General features: G+C 35.2%; 1 protein-coding gene and 1 pseudogene across 1 annotated transcript in view; one reads left to right on the plus strand and one right to left on the minus strand.

The window, feature by feature from the left end:
• Window positions 1-16,988, plus strand: part of LOC118889904 (transcription elongation factor 1 homolog) — a 56,845-nt gene extending 39,857 nt beyond the window's left edge. The window contains exon 2 of the mRNA XM_036842043.1: window positions 16,581-16,988. Within this exon, the coding sequence (XP_036697938.1) occupies window positions 16,581-16,913 (333 nt within the window). The 3' untranslated portion in view covers window positions 16,914-16,988. The remainder of the gene's footprint in view (window positions 1-16,580) is intronic.
• A 2,078-nt stretch (window positions 16,989-19,066) lies between these two features.
• LOC118890379 lies at window positions 19,067-20,380 on the minus strand (annotated as a pseudogene).
• Between the last annotated feature and the right edge of the window lie 1,133 nt (window positions 20,381-21,513).

Consider the following 21,513-nt stretch of genomic DNA (forward strand, 5'->3'; position numbering starts at 1 on the left):
CAAAATGAAATAAAAGAGCTGTTAAACACACTTCATTATTGTTTTGAGAAGCCTGGTTTAAACACTTGCGTTGTGAGGCATCACGGGCTTGGTGCCTGCATGATCAAATGTTCAGCTTTTCTTAAGGCCGAACCCTTTCAAGGGTAACTTTCAGTTATGTAGAAATTTGGCTTTAAAGGATAGGTTCAGATTTCCTAAAGCTGTCTTTTTCCCCTCTCCAAGTAAAATCAAGAAATTATCATTTTATCTAATTTGGTAAGAAATATATTCCTTCTAATAATTTCACACTCCCTTAAAATCCTGATCTTTGTGAGAAATTAGTAATAGTATAATATTATATAATCAGTATTAGGATAGTGGCCACAGGATGAGATTTCCACAATAAGCTTGTATCCCCAAGTTCCTCCTTGGAAAAGCATTTGCATTATTAACTCTTCTTAGTAACATGTCATTATATTCAACTTAACCCGAGCACTATTACTGTGGTCATTCACCAATGTTTGGAACTATCGCATGCTCCCATAACGGTTACCTGGGGTAAGATATTATCTAGAGATTATTAAAGTTAGAATCAGTATCTGTCACATATGAATTGCTCAGTAAATACAAGGATTGACTCTGCCTTTGCTAACTATAGTGAACAGTTTAACATATATCTCAGCATCAAATAAATTCACCTTCTCTGTTTAGTTTTTGTGAAGATTATAAATAATACTATTAGTAGCACATTTATTAATGTGTCAAACAGTCTTCTAAGACTTTTACACATATTTCGGCAGATGTATAAAGGACCTAAATAATGCCCAGCATTCAGAAGGAACTCAATAGTGATACTTACCATTATTTGCCTATTTCAGAGTATAAACTGACTTGCTTAGAATTACTTAGCTCTACTGTGAATCAATTACACTCTGCATTACATAAAGGCACTGGTGAAGTCCTACACTATATAACCTGAGTATACTTACCAATGGCACATGTAATTAGATTTAAACTGTAATGCTCTGTATTTGGTTTAAGTCTCTATATAGGACACACTTGTTTAGAACTATGCTGGTAGAGGTTTGGTAGAATTATAATAACAGTAGATATTAGCACAATTACTCTCATTTTCTAGATGAGGAAACTGAGGCCAGAAAGGTTTAAGCTACTTGCTCAAGGTCAAGCAAGTAATAAGTAGTAAAATAGAGCTTCAAGCTAATACTGCCTGACACCCCAACCCTGGGACTTAACTACCATACTATGCTGCTTCCTAGTTTTTGAAGAATTGGTATAATTTGAAGGACAAAGGCAAGTTTCCAGCCCTTGGAACAAGTCCCAAAGATGTCATTATTTTTAAAAATTAACTCCAGGGAGTATTAATGTCTTCATAGGCTTTGAGGATTTCCTATATGAAGGCAAATCCTAATGAAAAATATTGTTAGAGCAGTATCAAGATAGGCAAATGCCACTTCTCCCTATCCCCCATAATAAATATCAGTAATAAATTCCAATACACTTCCACTGAGCCTAAACATTGCCTTAGAATCCATGTCAGCACCATGCTCCAGGCAGCTCCTCAAACAGTGAGAACTAGCACATGGATGAACCTTTTCCCATCCTGGACGTAGGCCCTCTCATTTCTGCTAATAGACTGGGAGGCGTTATTGACCTTCATCCAGCTAAGTTTTGTTGTAGGTCTGCTATTTCCCAGGCACTAAATACTAGGACCACAACAACAGCAAATGTAATACTTGCCCTCAAGGAACTCACAGGCTACGAGGTAAACAGAATGAAAATGTAAAAATCAACCATTACCATGCTGCTGAAATCACATAGAAAAAGCATAGATGTACATAACAGAGTGACGAGGGAAATTAATCAGATATTGGAGTGTAGATGGCTGTAGGGAACAATTCCAAGGAAAGGTGACATTTGAACTAATCTTCAAAAAATAGACAAGAACTGGTCAAGGACAGGCCATGAGGGTCAGGTCATCCTAGGCAGAGAAAACAGTGTATAGCAGGTTGCTTAAGAATATATGACAACGTGTAAGACTGGAAAGGTGAACAAAGCCAGATTATGAAGGGTTTCTTTGACTTGCTAGAATCTGTCTTTTATCCTGAAAGGGGGAGGTGGAGGCATTTAAGCATCTTAAACAGATACATGACAGTATCACTTTTATGTTATGAAATTCCCTGGCTATGCTGTGGTAAATCCACTAGAAGGGAGCAACATTTGAGTAGAGGACTTTTCTGAGGCTAAAGCTACAATACTCCAAGTGAAAAATTGTGAACAAAAGTAATCACAGTAAAAATTGAGAGGAGAGGGATGATTAGACAGATATTGTTGAACTAGAATTTATAGGACTCTGAGATTAATTGGAAGTGCTAGAGCATGAGAATAGGAGGAATCTATGAGGAAGCCTAGATCTCTAACTTGGGCAAACTGATATATGATGATTCCATTTAATGAAAGGAGGGGACACAAGAGAAGGCAGGGTTTTGAATGGAAAATGATGAACACATTTTAGGATAGATCAAGTTGGACATAGTGCTTCCATATAGAGTCGCACACTTTACAGTTCAAAATAAAGATCTGAAGCACAAAAGATAATAGATCCGGTGCCTAAGTGATAGTTAAACACAGGGGCACAGATGAACTCATCCAAGGAAAGTCTGTTGAGAGCCAATGAAGGTTTTAGATTGTAGAGAAGACAGTGTAACAGAGTGGTTATGATACTGAACACTGAAGCCAGACCACACTGGTTCGAATATTGATTCCAACACTTATGATGCATGTAATCTTGAGAAAATTGCTTGACCTCCTTATGCCTCAGTTTTCTCATATGTAAAATGTGGGTAACACTAGTACCTACTTCATGAGGTTATTTTGAAATGTTAATACATGTAAAGGCTTAGAAAATGGTCTGTCACACAGTAAGCAGGTAATAAATGTTAGCTATTGCAATGATGAAGATGATTATTGAGGATGATACAGATAAAAATGCATCTTCTCCCCACTCTTAAGACCTTTCAATATAAAATAGAAACACAAGCACAGCTATAAAATAAATAATAATAATTGATGATAGGAGAGCTAGTATCAAAAGGATGTTACCATCTCACTGCTCAGTGAATGCTGGGATGGATGGAGATGTTGATGAGAAGTGGCAATAAGGCTGTACCTTAAGTGGAACACGGCACTTATTGGGATGAAGAAGATGTACCAGTGTAAATGCTCTAGAAAGGTGTTATTAAAGACAAATACTACCTGATAAACAACTTTTTAAAGGCAAGCCCTACCCATAAGCTTCACTTCTTATGTGGTACAGAAGATTCAGCCCAAGATGAAAAAAATCTCAAAAATCATGATACCTTAAATATAGACAGGCTTTCCTGTGGAAGATAGAGTTGACATTTTTTATTATGGTTCATATAGCTCAAACCAAGAACACTAAATAGAAGTCATAAGGAGACATACGCACAGAGAGAGCATCTAAAATCAAACCTAGTCATAGATAAGAGTGGGCAATTTTGGAAGGTAATAGATAAATGACCTTTCATAGTAGGTATTCTAGCAAAGGTTGGGCTGTGCCCATCAGGAATTTTATAGAAATTATTCAAACACCAACTTGTTGGTGTGATTAGATGATCATTTAAGGCCCTTTCCAATCTTAAGATTCTGTAACAAGTCCAATAATTGAAACACTCTATATCTGTAATAGCATGGAGGAGATTGGGGTAACTAAGGGATACTATTACCCCCTAGTATCGTCACTAACTAGTGTCAACACTAACTAGCATATCACTAAGTAGCATAATTATTAATTTTTCTTCTTTTATTGTATCTCCAACTTTAAACAGAGGCTGAAGAACACTCCTAGGTTCTCATAAGAAACCCTGTGAAAGAAGCCTACCCTTTCTCTCTCAAAACAGATGAAATCTCCACTGATATCTTTAGTAAGTCCTGCAGATGGAATGACTTACTCTAATCTGATTTTACTATAGTCTGGAGAAGTTCTCTTCTTAGGGCAGTTGGCAAGTTTTATGCTAATTCTGGCTCATATTATGCCTATTACATGGAGGAATAAGATTTGTTTTTGTTGTTTGTTTTAAAGCAAATCTCTAGCTTTGTTTCCCTCTGTGTCACACAAACTGATAGTACTCTAAGCAATTAAAGAAAAGTTTAAGGCACAGCTAATATTTTTACATGCTTACCACTATTCAAAGAAACTGCTCCTCTGTCCCCCAAAGAGTACGTAATTAATCAGCCACAGGAATAATCTCTATAGAGTATCATGTTAAGATATAATTTTAAAAATATTTTATGGAAGGATTTTGCGCTAAGATGCTAAAGTGTCTTCCAAGTGTTTTAAGTGCACTGTTCACAGGCATGCATATCAATCAGGTAACTAAGAAGCCGTACGTTTACCTCCACTATAATGCAGCTTTCTTTAAACAATGGCAGTTACTACTACCTGGCCAATGAGGTACTATTTTATTATTGTTCCCTACTGAAACTGGGTGCTTCCACACAAAACTCAGTCTTCATCACAGGGGTGGATAGTGGTCCAGGTCATTCAAAGTCCCATAAGTTCAGAAAGATTCTCAGGCATCAAAACACTGTGTGTAATGCATATTATAGATCCCATGGTAGATGAGTAGGAAAAAGTAACTTAGATCACATATCATGGTGATAATATGGCAACATGGTATCAGCAGTGCATCCAAGAGTTTTACTAATTTATCTATGGTTGACACCATTATTTGCAGCAAGACTGGATGTGGCTTATAAACAGAATATAATGTAAGGCTTTTCAGAATAGCCAATATCTGTTTCATGAACCAAATTCATAAGGCTTACATATGGGATACACATTCTCTATTACATCTTAAATGTGTCCTATGTCAATGAGAAAAAATGTCTTTCTTTTTCACCACTCTATAACCTTTCATTTCTCAACCTAACTAGCTTATGGTAAGTTCTCTCTTCTCTCTCTCTCTCCATTTCATTCAGTTTGGTTAATATAATCTCTAACACTTAGAGATCTTGCTGGCTTGCCCATCACCAAACAAACTAACTACTGAAGCAAAGGGCCCATAGTAACTGGTCCAATTGGAGGGTTTGCCTATAGGCAAATGCTGGAACTCTGTAATATCCTCAGCCACGGAAATTTTAATTGGCAAACAAGCTGACACCCTATTAACGACATACACCCAAATCAGTCCCTTTGATTTAAAACCTATTTGTAACACAACCCCTCTTATCACCCATCTGGGCAAAAATTTAGGCTGTTGGAAACTTAGATTTGACATCCTTAATTGGAGATTTAATTGTGCAAGTTAGGTGCTGGCTTCCATGCCCTCTGGCTTCCAGTTGGCTTTGCCCATCGGAGCCATTAGCAAAAATCTCAGAGATTAGGAAGGGAGTGATATTGGATATCTGTCCCATTAGCATTCCCCCTGCAGATTGCTGTGGGTTAGCTGTGTTCCTTTGCCAAGGGCTACAGCTCCTGTCAGGTGACCCTCTTATTCTTTTTGTGTTCTGATAACTCTCTCTTCTCCCCTTCATTTTTCTTTCTTCTTCTGCTGGCCCTACAGAATTAGTCTATTCCTAGTTGGTTTACTAAATCATGCCCTTACCTTTGTAAACAGTCCTTGTATTGAACTCTCATCAAAGCCCCTTTTGAATGTACCATATGACTCCTATTGAACCCTGACTGATACAATATTCTTCAGCCCATTTTCCATTCTTTTTGTTTTCTCTTATTGATTTGTAGAAATTATTTTCATACTCTGGTTATCAACTTTTTATCACTTGTATGCACTACAAATGTTTAATCTACAGCTTGCTTTGAACTGAGTTTATAATATTTCTTGTGGTACAGATATATATAAATAAAAAAATTTAAGGTTGTGAAATATATTAAATATTTCCCTTTTTGTCCTTTAAGAAATTTTTCTCTACCCTGATTTTATTTTTTAAAATGTTTCTGTAATTTCTTTTAGAGTTATAAATTTGTTTTTCCATGTAAAAAATAAAATATAAATTAAATTAATATTTTAGTTTGTTTTCCCACCTGGTTAGCCAATTGTTTTAGAACCATTTATTGAATAAACCATCCATTTCCAGTGCTCCATGAGCACTAGCTAAACCTTGCCTTTCCTGTAGTTATTAATGTTTTTGCCTTAAAAAGACTTAACTGTTCTTCTATTGATTGTAATAAAAACAGCATTGGCTCATATTGAGCATATGATATGCTTGAATATGAGAAGAAAGTGAAGGCAGGAAAGGCCCAAAATTAGTAAAAATAATTATAAATAAGTAGTCAGGTGATTAAGGACTTAGGAGTCTCCATGAGATCAAAGATTCCATTAAGTGGGGGAATAGTAGTGAAAGTGGTAGGCAAAAAACCACTATGTTTCTAAAAATTTTGAAAAATAACAATTCTAAAAGATAACAAAATTCAATGTGTGTTCATGGGACTGGGTTGTTGAAATTTCATGAAAGTGAAGGTTAATGGAGTTGAAGAGGTCAGGAATGTTAAGGCAAAGATATTTATAAATGTCTCCACCCTGATGTTGACATCAGTCAGGTAAATATCAGAAATACCCAGCTATTTATCCTACTACTTAAGAGCACACATGAACTCTAATCCATGTCAATTTTCTACTTAATAAATAAGGTTAAAAAGATATGATATATATTTTTAATAATCAATAGGTTTATTAAAATCCACTAATATCTTCAATTTTTTTCAGATATTAAAAGGAGAGAATGGGTACAACTCCAAAAAACTTAGAACATCTAGGAAAGATGAATAAAGAAAAAATGAAATAGCATTTATTCAAATCAAAACTACTACAATGAGTAATCACCTCACACCAGTCAGAATGACCATCATTAAAAAGTCTATAAATAATAAATGCTGGAGAGGGTGTGGAGAAAAGGGAACCCTCCTACACTGTTGGTGGGAATGTAAATTGGTGCAGCCACTATGGAGAACAGTATGGAGGTTCTTCACAAAAATTAAAAATAGAGTTCCATATGATCCTGCAATCCAACTCCTGGGCATATAATCATACAAAACTATAATTCAAAAAGATACATGCACCCTTATGCTCATAGCAACACTATTCTCAATAGCCAAGACATGGAAAAAACCTAAATACCCATTGACAGATTAATGGGTAAAGAAGATGTGCTATATATATATATATACAATGGAATACTACTAAGCCATTAAAAAAGAATGAATTAATGTCATTTGCAGCAACATGGATGGACCTAGAGATTATCACACTAAGTGAAGTAAATCAGAAAGAGAAAGACAAATACCATATGATATCACTTATATGTGAAATCTAAAATATGACACAAGTGAACTTATCTACGAAACAGAAACAGATTCACAAACATAGAGGACAGACTTGCAGTTGCCAAAGGGGAGGGGGAGTGGGGAAGGGATGGATTGGGATTTTGGGATTAGCAGATGCAAGCTATTATATATAGAATGGATAAACAACAAGGTCCTACTGTATAGCGTGGGGAACTATATTCAATAACCTGTAATAAACCGTAATGAAAAAGAATATAGAAGAGAATATATATATATATATACATAAAACTGAATCACTTTGTTGTATAGCAGAAACTAATCCAACATTGTAAATCAACTATACTTCAATAAAATAAATTTTAAAAAATAAATAATAATAAATAGCATTTATTGAGTACCTAATCTGCTTCATTTAGTATGGGATTACATTGATTAGCTTATTCAGTATTGTAGGTTGTAGGACAAGGAGTCAAATCTAAAACTGATAAACCATTAAAACATATCTCTCCAATACCCTTTCTAAATACCTACTTTCATCTGCAATAAAAATTTATAAAACTTAAAAACTTTTACATGATATGCTTAATACAAGGTGATGAAGAAAACTTCAGTTATTAAAACATATTTTCATATCACCTTACAAACTTGTTTTACTCAGTAGCACATCAGAACAAATTGTAGCATTATCAAACAAATTTACAGTAACTTTTTTTCATATTAAACTTCTATTGAACTTTAATTAATTAAAAATCTCATCAGGAGATAACCTTTACTTTGACACAGTGTCTTTCAAAATATATTCTTGAAACTCCATTTGTTATATATTCTAATATCAAATAAGAAAAGCTTAGAATAGAAATAAAAGGGTTGAATTAATCAGTCAACAGTAATTAACTACGCATTTATCCAAAGTGAGATTTCAATTCTCTTCATTCCCTTGGCTTGATGCCATATTTTGTTTGTTTAGTGAGAACTCTATGTTCTGTGAAGCTTATGAAGGATTTAAAATTCCGGCATTTATATGAATACAATTATTCTGATAATACTTGGCAATGACAGTAACCCTCCAGATTCTATATAATTTGGATAGAGTTTTTTTTTTTAATACAACATAACCCTTTTCTAAAATATTTTTAAGAGGATTATGACCTAAATTATGTCAGTTAGTTGTTCTTTTAAAAAGATATTTGGTTAAGTCTAAATAGATAAATTTTGGAGCATTTTTTTATGAGTCAGCCTAACTTAAGGCATAAAAACATTTCCCCAAACTATGATGGAATTCTTTTTGACTTGATTTTAAATAACTATAGCATAGATGATGAAATTGTTTACTAATTATACAAACAATAATTGACTGAAAACTAGAAAGACTTTGTACATAAAGATCGTTGTTCTGCTGTTAGCTATTTAATCTCACAGTAATTAATATCACATTTGGTTAATACCTTTCATGTTCTGTTTAAGCATTTAAAGGTTTCCGAAGTGATTTTCCCCTAAATATTTATGTTTCAGGAAGTATTTTCCCTAGATATTTAAATGGTTGGATTCCAAACTAATTTTCATTTTTAATCAGTTTCTGCTTATAAATTTGGACTTCACTGTATTCATTTGTATTACTCCTCTATCTTTAATGATTTTGGAATGTAACATGAAATCATGAGTTGTTGCAAATTCAATTAATTTTATTTAAGCTTGTTAATATAGATATGAGATAAAAGTTGGGATGACTCAGAGTTAATTCTCTACTTAGCTCTTGTTGAATCAATATGATGTAACTACTTTCCTATTTTAGTTTTTCAATTTTCTGACATTTTAGTCTCTGCATAAGTGTATGTATTGGTTTATTAGAGCTGCTGCAACAAATTACAGCAATTTTGATGGCTTAAAAAACCAAAAAATATCCTCTCACAGTTCTAGAGGCCAGAAGTCCAAAATCAGTGCTGGCAGGATTGGCTGACTCTTGAAGTTCTGGGGGAGAATCTGTCCATGATTTTCTCCTAGCTTCTGGTTGCTGCAGGATTCCCTGGCATTTCTTGGTTTGTGGACACATCATTCCAATCTCTGCCTCCATTTTCACATGGCTTTATCCCCTGTGTCTCTAAGAAAGACATGTTTCATTGGACTTAGGGTCCACCTGGGTTATTCAGGATGCTCTCATCTTGGGACCCTTAACTTAATTGTATCTGTGAAGACCCTTTCTCCAAATAAATTCACAATCACAGGTACTGGGCATTAGGGTTAGGACATATCTTTTTTTTGTTGGGGTGGTCACAATTCAGCCCATTACAGTATGTTTTATTACAAATTATTTTAAACTAATTTTTCAAATAAAATGAAATATCTGAGATCAAACATATTGCTATGTGGTATAAAACTATTTTTACTAGGATGTTTTCCTCTATGAACTCTATATATGCATCACCAACCATATCCACTTGTCCTAATTGGTATTTCCATAGTCACACTCACAATATTGTTTCAGTTATTTTTGAGTAACAGTTTGCTAGTTGATAGCCACATAATCATGTCACTTTCTGATTACTTTGATTAAGGTGTTAATGTGATCAAAATAACCTCCCCAAAAGAAATATCCTCTTTAAAAGCAGAAAACATGACCACATTTCCATTCTTTTTCAGAAATCAATAAGACATTAATCCAGTACTTATGTTATTCTCAAGTGATCATTTATCCCTTTGCAGAGTTGAATTATCATCCAACTCTATTCAACCAATAATGTACATTTTGACACTGATTCAAGTTATTAGCTATTTCCTGATTTCTGGATATAGAATTTGGAACTATTATACTTCAATTACTCACCCACAAGAATAATCAATATGTCCCTATTATAGACCAACCAAAGAGCTGAAGATATAATTAATAAAAGAAAAAAAATCAGTGTGGCAACCAAATAACAAATTAACACAGCTTGAAAGCTAAACCCTTGAAAAAAAAACATTGTTATGCTTTGTATGCTCTACAGACAGGCACCAAATCCCTGGAGCTTCAAATGTGATGCTTACTATTCCCAAGGATGTAGTGACATTAAAGTCAAAGTAGAGGACCCTGGAAAACCAAGTGCTAACTCACAGATCAAGAAACCATATAACTTAATGGCAGGCATGAGGAAAATAAACTGACTGCTCAATATGCAAAACACATTTATTTCACAATTTTACAGACAAATGAGCATGGATGAGCATTCATTTCTTTGTGTGGATTTATTTTTTTTCTATTACTGTTCACACTGCTTTCAGTCATTAGACCAAAAAAAAAAAAAAAAAATTAAAAAGTAAAGAATTCAACCAGCCAATTAATTTATAATTTATAATTTATTCACACAAAACTTGGGAGATTTGACTGTTTTTAGTATCATTCACAAAGGATTGACTGTTTTTGACTTCAACTAGTCAGACCCTTTAAAATTTCTAATTTATTTTTCAAGTAAATCCACAGATTGTCTTTGGTTGTCAATAAAGCTTTTATTGATCCATGTAAACATCTGACAAATATAAGGAATAAAATGAGCTTTCCATAAAGCAAATTTTTTTTTCAGTAAGAGTGCTCTTTACTCTGAGTTTAGGCTCACTGTTTTGATGTTAAATATTTGTTTTCAATGAAAAAATGATGACAGTAGATAGTAGTTGTGTTGATGGTGGTGGGTAGTTCTTATAACTTTACTTGGTGAAAAAACTCTGTGACTCTTTCCCATTCTTTTAAATTTTAAATTACATTCATATCTAAAATATAAGTGCCATTGATTTAGGTCACAAAAATTATAAATCTAAAGGAAGTGTTAAGGAATTATTACACTAACCTCCTAGAATTGGTATAAGGATTAGTGAGTTCATACCTATAATGTGCTTAGAACAATAATTGGCCCATAATAAACACTGTATGTGTTTGTATTTATCACTATTACAAAGGCTAGAAAAGGTTGAAAACCACTAGTGAATCCTTGGATTTCCTGACTGAAATCCACATTACCAGGCGTTCTTTCATTTTTCTTTCTTCTTTAAAAGCCCTCCAGAAACATTCTTATGTTATTGGCTATTATAATTTGTGTTTGAACATAACTAAATAATAGTCCAGGAGAAAACTCCAGGGAGATTTTTATAAAGTTAAGGGCTTCTTATATTTAACAGAACAAACTTAATGTATTAGTTAGCACAATAATTACTTTAAAAGCAATAAATATGAATGCAATAGTGTGAGTTTATGGATCTCAAGGCAGATCCAATTTCTTGAAATAAAATATATACTTAAAAACAGAATTGGTTTAGGTATACGTTAAAATGAAACAGCATAGTGCCTCTGGCTCTCTGACTCTAATCATCTCGGCTTCTATGAAAAGATAATTGAATTTCTTATCTAAATATTGGATATTCCTTACCAACTAACTGAAAGTCAGAATTCTTTTCTGGATAAAACTTTAAATCACCAGGTATTATCCTGGGTCAATGAATCAAAGGACCACTATAAATTATATATTAAAATAACTTTCAGATGATCTCAGTTACTTTTAAAAGTGTGGATGTGAAAATCCATATTTCAAAATCAAGAAATTGTTGGAAAGCTAGTGTGTAAATTAGAATTGACTGCTTCTCAATTTCTAGCTGAGAGTCAGCAAATTTTTACCATCATGAGATTATTTAAGTGGAAGTAATTTATACCCTGAAATTGTTATTTTAAAATCTTAGATGATATAGTTTGGATTTTATAAGTCTCAATATTCCATACATTTACATTTCCAGTTGTGTAAATAAGTGAAGACCACCTGTATGTGAACAAGCAAAGGCTTTTTATTCAGAACTAGAGTCCATCACCATCACTTGCATTTGATAGGGATTTAAAGGCAGTAAAGGAAGTGTAAAGCTTTAAAGGGGAAAAAAGAAAAGGCTTCAGATATACCCTGAATGGAAGCTGTCAGCATGAGGAATCTGGAGACAGGCTAACTTAGAAGAAGGGCACCCTATGTGATTGGCTAGGGAAGCATGTTTTCATTTCCTCTGGTTGGTCTGAAGTTAGAAGCAGGGCAAAAATTAGGGAAGTTGGCAGTTATTGATCAAGTTTTGCCTTTTGGGGCTGATTGCTACAGAGGTTGTGGTTTGGCTTCCCTGCCTGGTTGCTACTAAGGATGTGGTTCAGAGTTCTATGTTTTAGTTATGGCCTGGCCATATTCCATTTGTATATTCAGCCTCTCACAGATATATAAGTATTTCATTATAAAATTATTTCTACTATAAGGTTCAATATTAATCTGTAGTTAAAGCTGTCCTTTAATTTATTAAAACTCTCTGATATTTATTTATATCTTACCTACCAACTAAAATGTACTGTAAGGTATGAATTTTCTCTTAAAGTAGATCAAATTCTTCAAATACAACTCAGAGATTTTCCCCCAACATCTCATAAAATAAAAGCTAAGGTTGTTAATCAGTCAGTAAATACAGGCATACTTAGAGACATTGCAAATTCAGTTCCAGACCACCACAATAAAGCTAATATTGGAATAAAGCAAGTCACATGAATTTTTTGGTTTACCAGTGCATATAAAACTTATGTTTACACTATACTGTTGTCTAGTAAGTGTGCAATAGTAATTTGTCTAAAAAGCAGTGTACATACCTTAATTTTAAAATACTTTATTGCTAAAAAATGCTAACCATTGTCTGACAATGCAGGATTGCCACAAATTTTCAATTTGTCAAAAATGCAGTATCTGCGAAGCACAATAAAGCAAAGTGCAATTAAAAAACTTATGCCTATACTTAAATATTTAAAACATAGTTTCAGAAAGTTATCTTCCAGAATATAATGATGCTAGCTTTATTGCCCAAAATTAGTCAGTCTTTGCAACTCAGTCACTTCTAGTTACAAATTCATATGCTTAGGACAGGATTCTTCATATTCTACTCTGACTCCAGATTTAGAACACTCTGTGACCCCAATGAGATCACTGACCTACTGGACTCTTGGCCCCCTCTAGCTGCTGCTGTTACTACCAGTGTTCTGGCTTCAGCAGAAAAGACCTGTATATCTTATAAAGATCTAAAACTTCTATTGACTTTATCTTCTAGTATTTATTTCTTAAAGATATTCTAGGATATTCACATGTTCATTTCCTCACCAACGAATAAGACAATTTTTGGATCCTATATGAGCAATACTAAAGTTATTTTTGTTAGAACAAATAACTAAAATTTATAAAGCATTGTAAATCGATAAATACAACAAATGCAAAGAGTGGTGGAAAGTATATATTAAAATCAGTCATGTTTCAAAAGAATAACCTGAAAGCATGAGAAAAACGATGAAAGCATCTTCTAAGATAAATGTTGACACCAAAAAACGTAAAATGTACTTCCTTAATATTAAAATTAAACTGAGGAATAAAGTAAAAGAAAAATTGAGAGTTCATGTTTCTAGTTTTTTTTTTTTCATTCATAAAACTTTTATTCCACTTACATCAACTTAATACACATGTTCTGAACAATTATACTTAGATTGTTCATAAAGATTTCATAAAATATTAAATAAACCTAGCCACCATCTCAAGTTATTCCACTGTTCACTGTTTTCACAGAACATGCATGTTAGATAAGTTTCAAAGAAATCACAAAAGCAAAAATCATTTTTTGCTTTTTGGGGGCTTTTGTTCTACTTTTCTGCTTGATATCCATGAAATAATGGATATCAAGAAATTCATTTTAACGCATCTTTACTTTTACATTTGTTCTTAGGTTGCTTAAAATATTTAAATGCAAATAAAATGAGCGTTACCAAACTAATGAAAGAAAACAATAGGTAACTTTACAAACAATGGAATATGAATAATTTCTGCCCTTCTCTAGACAAAATTGGATCACAACTTTGTCTAAAGGAACACTTCTGCAGCTGTAGTCAAAGGTGTGCATGTCGAGATTTTGTACTCCACAGATACACATGTTCAAAATGTAATGAAATCTTGGTTTAAATCCATTTCATCTGCCCTTACCAATTAAGGTCATTTTAAGACTTATATGTCCTCCAAGCAACACATAGCCCAAACTATAAGATGTTTGCCTGAGTTATTTTTCAGGAATGTGGAGTCACCTGTGTCTAGCACAAGCTGAGCTGAGAGTCAGCTGTGTCAAGTTCCAGCTGAGCTGGTTAAGACTGAATAGGCCCACTGACCCACCAGCTGGATGTGCAGGAGTGTCCACTCAGTGACCTTTTGAATGTGCAGAGGTCTGTAGCTGAGTTACGCCTGTGCAGAACAATGATTATTGCACTTTTTTCCAATCACATTTCCCCAACCTCCCCACACTCCCCGTGACTCAGACCACCCTGCTTCTTTATTCTTTATACACGAATACAACAAGCCCCTTGCCTTAGGGAAGGCAGATTTGAGGCTTGCTCTCCCATCTCCTCACTTGGATGCCTTACCAATTAACTCTCTCTTTGCTACAAACCTCAGTGTCTCAGCCTTTTGGCTTGCTGCGCATCAGGCAAAACAAACATGTTTGGTAATAACATCCATGGGGGATCTATTTTTACTACAGTCCTATAATTTCTCCAAATCTTAAAATACCCACAACAACCAAATCTTTGATAGGAACCAATTTTATCTCCTATCCCACACCAGGACAAACCAATAGGCAGGCAGTTTTCTTTCCTTAGACATAGAAGCAGTTTTAACACAAGTCCTTGCAAAGCCACAACATAGCAAAAGTACTATGTATAAAAATTTCACATCTCCATTATTGACCACCTCAAGATGAAAATAACTCTCAACAAAGTGGTTATAGAGGGAACATACCTCAACATAATAAAAGCCATATATGACAAGCCCACAGCTAACATCAAAGCTTTTCCTCTAAGATTAGAAACAAGAGAAAGATGCCCACTCTCACTATTCTTATTCAACACAGTATTGGAAGCCCTGGACACAACAATCAAACAAGAAAAAGAAGTGTAAGACATCCAAATTAGAAAGGAAGAAGTAAAACTGTAACTATTTGCAGATGACATGATATTGTATATAGAAAACCCAAAAGACTCCACCAAAAAACTCTTGAGAACTAATAAATAAATTCAGTAAAGTTGCAGGATGCAAAATCAATATACAAGATCAATTGCATTTCTCTACATAATAACAAGTTATCAGAAAGAGAAATTAAGAAAACAATCCCATTTACAATTGCATCACAAAGAATGAAATTCCTAGAAGTAAATTTAACCAAGGAGGCAAAAGACTTGTACTTGAAAAACTATAAGACACTGATGAAAGAAATTGAGGACAACACAAAAAAATGGAAAGCTATTCAATGCTCATGTACTAGAGGAATTAATATTGTTAAAATGCCCATACTACACAAAGCAATTTAGAGATTCAATGCAATCTTTATCAAAATTCCAATGGCATTTTTCACAGAAATAGAACAAACAATCTGAAAAATTTTATGGAACCACAAAAGACCCCAAATAGCCAAAGCAACCTTGAGAGAGAACAAAGCTAAAGGCATTATGTGCTGCAATTTCAAACTACATGACAAAGCTATATTACTCAAAACAGTATGGTACTGGCATAAAAACAGACACATAAATCCATGGAACAGAGTAGAAAGCCCAGAAATAAACCCACACATATACAGTCAATTAATTTATGGCAAGGGAACCAAAAATAGGCACTAGGGAAAGGACAGTCTCTTCAATAAATGGGGTTTGGAAAACTGGACAGCCACATGCAAAAGAATGAAACTGGACAACTATTTTAGGCCATACATAAGAATCAACTCAAAATGGATTAAAGACTTGAATATAAGACCTGGAACCATAAAACTCCTATAAGAAAACAGGTTATAAGCTCCTTGACATAGGTCTTGGTGATTTTTTGGATTTGATACCAAAAGCAGGAATAAACAAGTGGTACTACATCAAACTAAAAGGTATCTGCATAGCAAAGGAAACCATCAACAAAATAAAAAGGTAAACAATGGAATGGGAAAAAAAATATTTGCAAATCATATATCCAATAAAGGGTTAATATCCAAAATATATAAAGAATTCATACAACTCAATAGCAAAAAAGACAAATAATGTGATTAAGAAATGGGCAGGGGATCTGAATAGACTTTTTTCGAAAGAAGACATACAGATGGCCAACAGATACATGAAATTGTGATTGACATCACTAATCATTAGGGAAATGCAAATTAAAACCAAAATGAGGTATCACCTCACACCTGTCAAAATGGTTGTTATCGGCTTCTGCAGGGAGCTGGAAGTCACTGTCTCCCGGGTGAACGAGGCTGTTGCAACGAGGGTCGGCAAGTGCAGGTTTGCCCTCCTGCAGACGTGGTGCGCAGAAAGTCAAAACAGAAGCCACCCCCCAAGAAGAAGATGACAGTCTCCCTAGATGTCGAGTTCACCTGCCCCTTCTGCAACCACGAGAAGTCTTGTGACATGAAAATGGACCAGGCCCACAACACTGGAGTCATCTCTTGTACCATGTGCCTAGAAGAATTCCAGACGCCCATCACTTATCTGTCAGAACCAGTGGACGTGTACAGCGATTTGATAGATGCCTGCGAGGCAGCCAATCACTAGCAACGCAGAGGACCCACCCCCTTGGCAGCCTCACCTGCTGGGTACCAATCCAGAGACATTCCAGGGTCCAGGGTGTGGGTCCAGGGCCTTTGCAGCCCTGTGTGTATGTGGAATTGGCATGGGTGTGGGTGTGGGTGTGAGTGTGTGTGTGGCTGCAGGTGTGACTGTGGGGGTGTCCTCGTGGGCATGGGGTAGTGTTGAAGTGTTGCTGGGTTCCAGGGTCCTGAACTGCCTCCCTTGGCTCCAAAAGCCTTTGACTTGCTCCCTCTTCTGGCACCTGGCCCCCCTGGCTTTGGGGTCTTGGCTCCTCCAGGGACCTGTGTCCTGACATCCTAGGTGAGGGCAAGCCCAGCAGAGGCTGCCTCAGGACTCTCCAGCATCTTCCCCCACCTCACCAGCACTTGTCCATTTGAACTGGACTGACTGCCCATCCTCCTTCCATGCCTTCCAAGGCCTGTGGCCTGGGATTCAAGCCACAGCCCCACAGGCCCCCTGGCAGAGCGGCCTGTTTTCATGTTTGGCCACTTTTGTAGAGGAGGGAGGGGCTGGGTTGAGGATAGCTGTCAGTCACCAGCCCTTAAATAAAGCAGCCAACACACACACACACACACACAAAAATGGTTATTATCAAAAAGGTAAGAAATAACAAGTGTTCATGAGGATATAAAGAAAAGGGAATCCCTGTGCTCTGTTAGTGGGAATGTAAATTGGTGCAGCTATTAGGGAAAACAGTATGGCGTTTCCTCAAAACATTAGAAATAGAACTACCATATGATCTAGAAATTCCACTTCTGGATATTTATCCAAAGGAAACAAAACACTAACTTGAAAAGTTATCTGCTCCCCCACATTCACTGCAGCATTATTTACAGTAGTCAAGACATGGAAGCAAACTAAGTGTCCATCAACGGATGAATGGACAAAGAAAATATGGTATGTATATATACAATGGAATATTATTTAGCTATAAAAAAGAGGGAAATCTTGCCATTTGCAACAACCTGGATGGAACCTGAGGGCATTATGCTAAGTGAAATAAGTCAGAGAAAGACATACCATACAATCTCACTTATATGTAGAATCTAAAAAACAAAAAACAACAAAACTGAATGCATAAATACAGAGAACAGGTTGGTGGTTTCCAAAGGGGAAACAGGGGGTGGGGGATGGGTGAAATGGATGAAGGGCATCAAAAGGTACGAACTTCCATTTATAAAATAAATAAGTCATGGGATAAAATATACAGCATGGCAACTATAGTTAATAATATGGTATAAGCATACCTTGTTCTATTGCACTTGAATTTATTGCACTTCACAGATATTACATTTTTTATAAAAATGCAGGTTTGTTGCAATCCTGCATTGTCAGATAATGGTTAGCATTTTCAGCAATAAAGTATGTTTTAATTAAGGTATGTACATTATTTTTTTAGACATAATGCTATTGCACACTTAATAGACTACAGTATCGTGTAAACATAACTTTTATATGCCCTGGTAAACCAAAAAATTTATGTGACTCACTTTGTAATGTTCACTTTACTGCTGTGGTCTGGAACTGAACCCACAATATCTCCGAGATATGCCCGTATTGTATACTTGAAAGTTACTGAGAGAGTAGACCTTAAAAGTTCTCATCACAAGAAAAAAAAATTATATGTGGTGATGAATGTCAACTAGACACTGGTAATTATTTTACAATATATACACATATCAAATCCCTATGTTTTACACCTTGAAACTAATGTCATATGTCAATTATATCTCAATTAAAAAAAAATCTAATTGGCAATAGCCAAATGATAAAATAGCTAGGAAAAGGTAACAAAAGTTCAAAATCTATATGAAGAACAACAAAATTTATTTAAGCAAGATAAATTATCTTGTTAAAACAAGAGCTGAATAAATGAAAAAACAAAGCAAGTCTGAATGTAAAATTTAAAAGAAAGAAAGAGAAGGGAAAAAGCAGGTAAATTTCTAAATGTTAACTGACTCTATTCCCCTATCATTAAACATAAAAACCTTACGGGAAAAAATAGAAATTCAAATAAAATTAACATATACTTGTCATAAAAAAAATCTATTTGTGGGGCACTATGGATAACAAATGTGTAAATTTCAGAATGAGATAGACAAAAGTTGGGAGGCTGGTTAATTTTCCCCTCCTTCTCCTGCTTCAGCCTTGTCCACTTGGGCATCCAATGTTCACAATGTCAAGCTGCCTCTCAGTCACTGCATTGTTAGCATGTTGTCTTTGTGTGATTCTTTACTTAACATAACAAGTTCAGCAATGGCTTCATCAAAAGCTGACTTAACAATCTAAGTCTATTGACAGATGAATATGTAAAGAAAATGTGGTATACATATACAATGGAATACTATTCAGCCATTAAAAAGAAGGAAATTCTACCATTTGCAAAAACAGGGATGGACCTTGAGAGCATTATGTTAACTGAAATAAGTCAGACTGAGAAAGAAAAATATATGACCTCACTTATATGTGAAATCTAAAATAAACTCATAGAAACAGAGTCAGAATTGTGGTTGCTGGGGGCGGGGGCATAATTGGGTGAGGATGGTCAAATGGTATAAACTTCCAGTTGTAAGATAAATAAGTTCTGGGGTATAATGTACAACATGATGACTATAGTTAACAGTACTGTATATTTAAAAGTTGCTAAGACAGTAAATCTTAAAAGTTCTCATCACAAGGAAAAAAAAAATTATAATTACATGAGGTGATGGATGTTAGCTCAACTTACTATGGTAATCATTTTGCAACATATACATTTTTTAAAGCTTTATGTTGTACACCTTAACACATATAGTGTTACATGTGAATTATATTTAAATAAAACTGGAGGGGAAAAGAGCTCTCTTTGCAGATTTAAATAAAACTGGAGGGGGAAAGAGCTCTCTTTGCAAGAGAGCAGGCTTTTTCCAGGAAGTTTAGAATCGCACAATAGAACACAGAGAACTTACAGCCCAGACCCAATACGATAGGATGTTTTTGGTTGCATTTTCTGTTTCTGACTTAGAAAGCTTCTTGGTAGGCTTGCTGTGACTAATCCATAATCCTTTCTTGTCATCACCAGCAGTAAACTGACCAAGTAACAGTAGTAGTCTCCTTTCATTTTCAAGTAGAAGACTTTGCTCTGGGTTTGTGAAACACTGGGGATGAAGAATTTTTTTCCAAAAGAGACAGCAAATCATTTGCAGATATCTCGGAGATCACTTTCAATTTTCTCTCTGTATTCTCAAGCCATTGGAACCTTCCATCATTTTCTCAGTACTTGAGACAACCCTCCAAGATGATCTATGGGCTCCAGAACATTTTCATAAGCTACAGAGAGAAGATTAATTTGGCTTCTTGCTCAGTTACAGACTTCATGCAGGCTGCCATGTCAACATATCACTCAGCTTGCTTGCTCAGTTTGGCCTCTGCACTAGCATGTTTTCATCCATGACTGGAAGTTTGTGCCAGAAGTGGATGGTGGTGGATGGAGAGGAGTCCTGCTGGCCCTGAGCCATGGCAGTGGCGAGGCTGAAATTGTCCCTGGATCTCGCTGCTCACAGGCTCTGTGTTTCTGTCTTCAATTTGTGGCAAAGTGAATATGAAAGAAGTAATAATTGTGTTATGCCTTGATCCTTAAATTCATTATAGTAGCTTCTTTTGCCTTGTGGAAGAGGATTCCAAACTGATCCTATGAACTCTTGCAGAAATTTCAGCTCAGGAAATGATAAATGTTTATCCCATCACCAACCTCTTTAGTAAATTTTTCTCCAGTCTTTTACAGGGTTTGGGAATAATTCTTACTTATTCAGGTGATCACCTGGGTTTGACTGCCTTGGGTCTCTCTGCTTCCTTCTAAATCACTTTTACCACAAGTACCATAACCTCCATAGTTACAGCAAAGTTGTATATAATACAATAAAAGTTGTATATAATCAGCATTTCCTATAATTAATGATATCACTTAATTCTTAAATTCACCTCTGTGGACAAAGAATGTTGCTTGTGATATCAAAAACAATAGAGCAGCCATGGAGCCATTGGCCACTGCAGCAGGCCCCACACCCTGAGGGGATTCAGGTTGGAGAAAGCAGAACACTGGACCTAGATAATTAAGGTGCCTGTCAAAGGAAGGATTTCAATGAGCTCAGACTCTCTTGCATCTTCCCATACATAGAAAAGCACTAAATTCATGAACGTGAGATTTCTGGTGTTTCTTTAATTAATAGTAATCTTTTCATGTTCTAACTACCTGGTTTTTTGGTTTTTTTGTTTGTTTGTTTGCTTTTTGGCAAAAACTCCTGTATATTCTTGCTCCTCCCTTACCTCTTCAGAATAGTCCCTCAGGGCTATCTGAGAGCCTATCTCCCCAGCTTAAGTCCTCAGTATATCTGCCAAATAAAACATAATTCTCAACTTTTAGGCTGTGCATTTTTTTCAGTCAATACCTAATGAATGCAAATATTTCAAAAAATGAATGTTTTTCTTGAAAGTAACATGCAGTTTACTCAACCATTGAAAGGAACGAAATTGGGTCATTTTTAGAGACATAGATGTACCTAGAGAGTGTCATAGAGAGAGAAAT

The sequence above is a fragment of the Balaenoptera musculus genome, chromosome 2 (genome assembly GCF_009873245.2).
Source record: "Balaenoptera musculus isolate JJ_BM4_2016_0621 chromosome 2, mBalMus1.pri.v3, whole genome shotgun sequence".
In the NCBI taxonomy this organism is placed as follows: domain Eukaryota; kingdom Metazoa; phylum Chordata; class Mammalia; order Artiodactyla; family Balaenopteridae; genus Balaenoptera; species Balaenoptera musculus.